General features: G+C 45.5%; 1 protein-coding gene across 1 annotated transcript; it reads left to right on the top strand.

The window, feature by feature from the left end:
* Positions 1 to 3457: 3457 nt before the first annotated feature.
* On the top strand, positions 3458 to 5757 carry LOC119355865 (dCTP pyrophosphatase 1-like). The gene is made up of 2 exons (XM_037622751.1): positions 3458 to 3752; positions 5344 to 5757. The coding sequence occupies exons 1-2, from the start codon at positions 3609 to 3611 to the stop codon at positions 5572 to 5574; spliced, it is 375 nt and encodes a 124-aa protein (XP_037478648.1). The 5' UTR covers positions 3458 to 3608; the 3' UTR covers positions 5575 to 5757.
* The last annotated feature ends 326 nt before the right edge of the window (positions 5758 to 6083 follow it).

Raw genomic sequence — 6083 nt, 5'->3', positions numbered from 1 at the left:
TGTTCGGAGTCCAGGATGTGATCACGGACGTGACGAGGAGTCTCGAAATGGTCGAGACATAAAGATTGATATATTGGAAGCCTACATTTGGATATCGGAAATGTTCCGGGTGAAATCGGGATTTTACCGGAGTACCGAGGGGTTACCGGAACCCCCCGGGGGCTTAATGGGCCATAGTGGGCCTTAGTGGAGAAGAGGAGAAGCGGCTAGGGTAGGGCCGCGCGCCCCTCCCCCTCTAGTCCGAATAGGACAAGGAGAGGGGGGCGGCGCCCCCCTTTCCTTCCTCTCTCCCTCCTCTTTTCCCCCTTCTCCTAATCCAACAAGGGAGGGAGTCCTACTCCGGGTGGGAGTAGGACTCCTCTTGGCACGCCTCCTCCTGGCCGGCCGCACCTCCCACCTTGCTCCTTTATATACGGGGCCAGGGGGGCACCCCAGAGACACAACAATTGTTTTGATCTTTTAGTCGTGTGCGGTGCCCCCCTCCACCATAGTCCACCTCGATAATTCTGTAGCGGTGCTTAGGCGAAGCCCTGCGTCGGTAGAACATCATTATCGTCACCACGCCGTCATGCTGACGAAACTCTCCCTCAACACTCGGCTGGATCAGAGTTCGAGAGACGTCATCGGGCTGAACGTGTGCTGAACTCGGAGGTGTCGTGCGTTCGGTACTTGATCGGTCGGATCGTGAAGACGTACGACTACATCAACCGCATTGTGCTAACGCTTCCGCTTTCGGTCTACGAGGGTACGTGGACAACACTCTCCCCTCTCGTTGCTATGCATCACCATGATCTTGCGTGTGCGTAGAGAATTTTTTGAAATTATTACGTTCCCCAACACGGCCCACGCGTGAGCGAGGCCAGAACTTGTTTTTCTGTTTTCTTTTTTACGTTTTCTGGTTTCGTTTTTTGTTTTAGTTTGTACTTCTGTTTATACTTGGAAAAACTCACAGAAACATTTGGAAAAATGTTGAATAAGTATTTGAAAAATGTTGAACAAGTATTTAAAAAGTGTTATCAAACATTCAGAAAAATGTTGAACAAGTATTTGAAAAAATGTTGAACAAGTATTTAAACAATGTTAATGTAGCATTCAGAGAATTGTTGAACAAGTATTTGAAAAATGTTGATCAAGCATTCAAAAAATGTTGAACAAGTATTCGAAAAATCTTGAACAACTATATTTAAAATATTAATCAAACATTTTTTAAAAAGTTGAACAAGTATTTGAAGAAATGTTGAACAAGTATTTGAAAAATAGTAATCAAGCGTTCGAAAAATGCTGAACGTGTATTTAAAAAATGTTGAACAAGAATTTTAAAAATGCAATCAAGCATTTGAAATTTTTTGAACAGGTATTTGAAAAAATGTTAAACATATATATGAATGTTGAATAGTGTTTGAAAAATGTTGAACAAGTATTTGAAAAGTTCTAAACAAGTATTTGAAAAAATGTTGATCTCATATATGAATGTTGAATAAGTGTTTGAAAAATGTTGAACAAGTATTTGAAAAGTGTTGAACGGGTATTTGATAAAATATGATCATGTATGTAAGAATGTAGAAGCCACCGCCTCCTTCGAAAAAGCTAGGGTTTGTGCCTCTCGCCGGCTCCGCCACATGCGTGCCTCGTCTCTGGTGGCCCTAGGGCCATGGGGGGGGGGGGATCCTGGCAAGGCCGGCGGGAAGGCTCCGTTGTTAGTCGTTCCTTTGAGATTTGTTAGGGTTTGTGTCCTACTCAAGAAGACGCGACGGCGGCGGCTCCCTAAAGATGAAATAAAGGTCTCCCAACATGCCCTCGTACCGGTGATGCATTTAGCATCATTGGTTTGCATGTGAAGGTGTGTCTCCGGCGGATTTATCCTCAGTGGATTTGCTCGGATCTGGTTGTTGTCTGTCTATGTTCATGTGTCTTCGTGTTGGATCCTTTCGATCTACATTATTCTTCATCGGCGGTGGTTGTTGTTCTAGTGCCCCCATGGCTAAGGCCACAGAAGACGAGGCAGATCGGCGGCATTGCCCACGGGAGGCAGAAACCCGAGCTGCCTTGTTCGCTTGGAGGAGAGGCGAAGGGGTAAAATGGCCTCACGCACAATCTTCTTCTTAATCTTTTTTGTTGACATCCAGGTACTCTTTATTGAAAGGTGATCACCATAGTATTTTTTTTATAAAAGTATCACTATACAGGTAGATCCATCCGGCGCACACCTTACTTCTAGTTTGTTTGACTAAATCATGGGTAGCACAGTTAGCCTTTCTAGGAGCATGATAAAAAATAATAGGCGGAAAATCACACGCAAGGTGATGTATATCATAAAAACTGCCACCGATAGACCAAAAAGGCGATCTCCATTCTTCATTGTCTCTATCACCCTGATATTATCGGAGTTCATCTCTATGCGATTACACCTGACTGTAGTTGCCGAACTGAGACCAAACCGTAAGCCCGGTGTCTCGGCGATAAACACGTATCCGCATCAATCGGTTTCTCAGTTTACCGACGCGACAAATCTGCCATTCGAGTCTCTGACGATGGCTTGTAAAAACGTATGAATGCACCAAATTTTCCCTTAGACCATCTGGTTAAGGTGGGCCAAAATCATCACGCCGCATACAACATGTGCCGATAGAGAGGGCACGAGACTTGCCTGCTCCTCCGGCGTGCGCCCATCCGTGCTTCCGCATACGTGGCATGATTTGATTGAAACAAAATAAAGCCCGGCCCCACCCCTTAAAATCAGGGGGGGAGATAATTAGATTATAAAAAAAAAGAAAAAGACAGTCATAGAACGAAGTGGGTGCACGGATGGGAGCATATGGAGGGAGCAGGCAAGCCGGATCCATAGAGAGGGACACCACTCTTTAAGACCCGCATCGAATTGCCTAGACAACCGGCCATAACTGCGTCTCAGACTCAGAGAGCCCTTTACGCATCCGATGCGGCCCCATTACCCCATATATGGCAAGTACTTATTTCTTATCGAAGGAATCCACTGCCATCTTTCTTATCCTGCACGCCTTCCTTAATACACCCATGTATCTGCAAAAGGCAATACACAACAAATATGACCCCATCTGCTGCTGCAGAGCGCAAGCTCATCTCTCCCATAGAATCTCTTGCTAATACACAAGGTAAGTATTAACTGCCTGCCTGCCTTGGCTGGGCTGGTATGAGTAAAAGCTCTCGATATTCCAGATGTCAAAAGATTTTATCCCTCTGGCGCAGGTGCTCTCACGCAGCAAACAAAAATCAATTTAAATCGCGGTGTACGCCGTTAACACTTTCCTAATTACTCCCTTCGTCTCAAAATTCTTGTCTTAGATTTGTCTAAATACGGATGTATCAAATCACGTTTTAGTATTAGATATATCTGTATATAGACGAATCTAAGACAAGAATTTTGGGACGGAGGGAGTAATTTTTTAGCCAATCTTTCCTAATTAATTAATCATTATCATTTGCCAAAGTTTGCTGCAAGCATGCGAATATATATATCCCTCGGCACCTAGCTGCTCTTTCCGAAGCACCGGACCGAACAAAGGCAGACACTCGTATTTGTTTAAGGTTGGTGCCGGGCGAGGTCGATAGAGGCGGAGAAGAAGGCGGCCATGGAGGAGGCGAGAGGGAAGCAGACGACGGAGGGGGTGGCCGCCGATGTGAGCCTGAAGGATCTGTCCAGGAGGCTCGACGACTTCGCCAAGGAGAGGGACTGGGAGCAGCACCACAGCCCAAGGAACCTTCTGCTCGCCATGGTTTGCATCCTCTTTCTTCCTCTCTTTCCCTCTCCTTCGTTTGTTTCTGCCTGGCGCTGATCCTCTCTTTTGTCGGGTGTTGATCTTTCTGTGTTTTGTCAACACGTAGTCCATCCGAAATCTTAGGATTATTCTATTAATTTTCCTTTCGTTTTGTGCAAAGTTTCGATTTCTTACTCATGGTATCATAGGCTACTCTGTTTTTATCGAAATGGAAACTGATGCACAGCAGGCGCGTTTTAACTTTTATTTTAGGGCGTGACACTTCCAGATTATAGTTCCTCCAGAATTTGGTTTGTAGACTGCATTTGAGCCCAAAGTAAATAGTAACTGTGGGGATTTTTTACACCTAGGAGAATTATTTGTTTATTTTTGTACATTAGATCCAATGTTGTTTTTATGGCTCTCTGGACCCTTGATGGTGGAATTCCAGAAGGTGTGTATTATAATGTGTTCGGTCTTTGACTACTGTAGACGCATATTTAGCTGCAATTGCAAGTCTCAGGACTCAGGGTGCATTGTATCCGCTAGTTAGTAGTCAGAATCTTTTCATTTATTTATTTTAAAATATTGACAAGGCAGCATCGATATTTGGAACAACACATGCACATGATCTAACAATGTCTTCATCAGTTTAAAGTATTGAGCTGCTTCTAGGTTGCGCTAGTACTACTAAACAACTAAAGGCAGTAACGCTTCATTCTGAAGCCATCACAGGTCATTCTTGACCAATCCTTTTTTTGTATGTGTTGTGGTGCGCTCCCTTTTGACCAACCATTCAATGAGATTACTTTGCACCTGATATTTGCTAATTCTCGTAGCTAAATATTCTTGAGATCTATCCATTTTGTTCTTTGCCAGTAATTCGTTGTTTGTGGACGGCGAACATGTAGCTTTGCAGTGGTCACAGTTCACCTCAGATTCTCATCTACCTCGGACATGTACCACATGATCATCAGATATTTTTTGGAGACTTGTAGGATGCTGGTCAAGCAACTAATTTTCTCATAACTCGTGGGTCGTGGCCAAGAGTGCAGCTTTCATGCTTTGCATCTTGAATGCCACGTGGTGCAACGTATGATGACCCGTCGGAACGAATTTCCCACGTCAACCGTCAAAACGACGCAAGATTCCGGTGTCCAACGTGTTTATACCGGTACAATTCAGACTAGCCAATACCCCTGTCAACTTCTCACTGAATTTTCTGAAGCAGGAATGTGATTCAGTGCCAAGCTTTTCTATTCCGTGAAAGCACGCACTCCTGTTCCTGTCTGAAGGCGAAGGGAAATCTGGTCTTGCAGAACTATTTCTGCACTATACTTTGCAGTTCATCTATCAGCAATGAGATGCTTATGTTGATCCATGCTTTAATAGCATCGGCAGATGCTGTTCACGTGTTGTTCTGTCACCGTGTTCGGTCCGTCGAGGACGGACTCGAGCACCGCTAGACATTTTGCAGGGCGCTGTAGGATCAGGCTTGGACCGGATCAGAGAACTTTTTTCTATTTTCGTCAGTAGTACGATACCATAGAGCTTGCTTGATCGGTTACTTTCTGTACTTGTTCTTACCTGAAAATATGTTGCTGTGCAGGTCGGCGAGGTCGGGGAGCTATCGGAGCTGTTCATGTGGAAAGGGGAGGTGCAGAAGGGCTTGCCGGGCTGGGAGGAGAGGGAGAAGGAGCACCTCGGCGAGGAGCTCTCCGACGTGCTGCTCTACCTCATCCGGCTCTCTGACATGTGCGGCGTCGACCTCGGCGACGCCGCCCTGAAGAAGATCGTGAAGAACGCCGTCAAGTACCCGGCGCCGTCAAAGAGCGCCTGATGAGCAAACGCCTAATATGATCTGCAGAGGCGTTGTCTACTTTTTTAGCAGTTTGATGAAAAAGTGAAGTTGCGGCAAACTTGTCGTCGGTTGGATCAAGTTAAATTGTGATAGTTTCATTTTTGTGGCGTACGCGAGACAATACAAGTTACTACCCTGAATTTGCGCTGGTCTGTGTGGTTTTCTTGCCTGGGTAGAATGCCCGAAGCCTGAAGTGGTTGCGGGAAGATATAGTTAGGGCGTGTTTGGTTGCCCGCATCGAGCCCAACCAGACTCATGCGATGCAACATCTTTTTGGAGATGGGCTGTTTGGTTGCACGCATATATTGTCAGGCCTGCATAGCACGGTTTTTAAAGCATCTCTGGGTCTGGCTCATTGAAAACGTCTGAATCGATAGTTTCTTGCGGGCCAGGCCCGAGCGATGCTCTCGAGCGCACGTGGGTGGCTTGGCTCGTACTCCCTCCGTTCGAAATTACTTGTCGCAGAAACGGATGTATCTAGACATATT

Source organism: Triticum dicoccoides, chromosome 2A (genome assembly GCF_002162155.2).
Source record: "Triticum dicoccoides isolate Atlit2015 ecotype Zavitan chromosome 2A, WEW_v2.0, whole genome shotgun sequence".
NCBI lineage: Eukaryota > Viridiplantae > Streptophyta > Magnoliopsida > Poales > Poaceae > Triticum > Triticum dicoccoides.
Note: the sequence above shows the minus strand (reverse complement) of the source record. Positions and strands in the feature narration are given on the sequence as shown.

Excerpts from the sequence above, each read along its gene's own strand:
- LOC119355865 (XM_037622751.1), top strand. The coding sequence starts at position 3,609 with ATGGAGGAGGCGAGAGGGAAGCAGACGACGGAGGGGGTGGCCGCCGAT. Across the intron at positions 3,753-5,343 it reads GGAACCTTCTGCTCGCCATG|GTCGGCGAGGTCGGGGAGCT; the intron begins GTTTGCATCCTC and ends GTTGCTGTGCAG.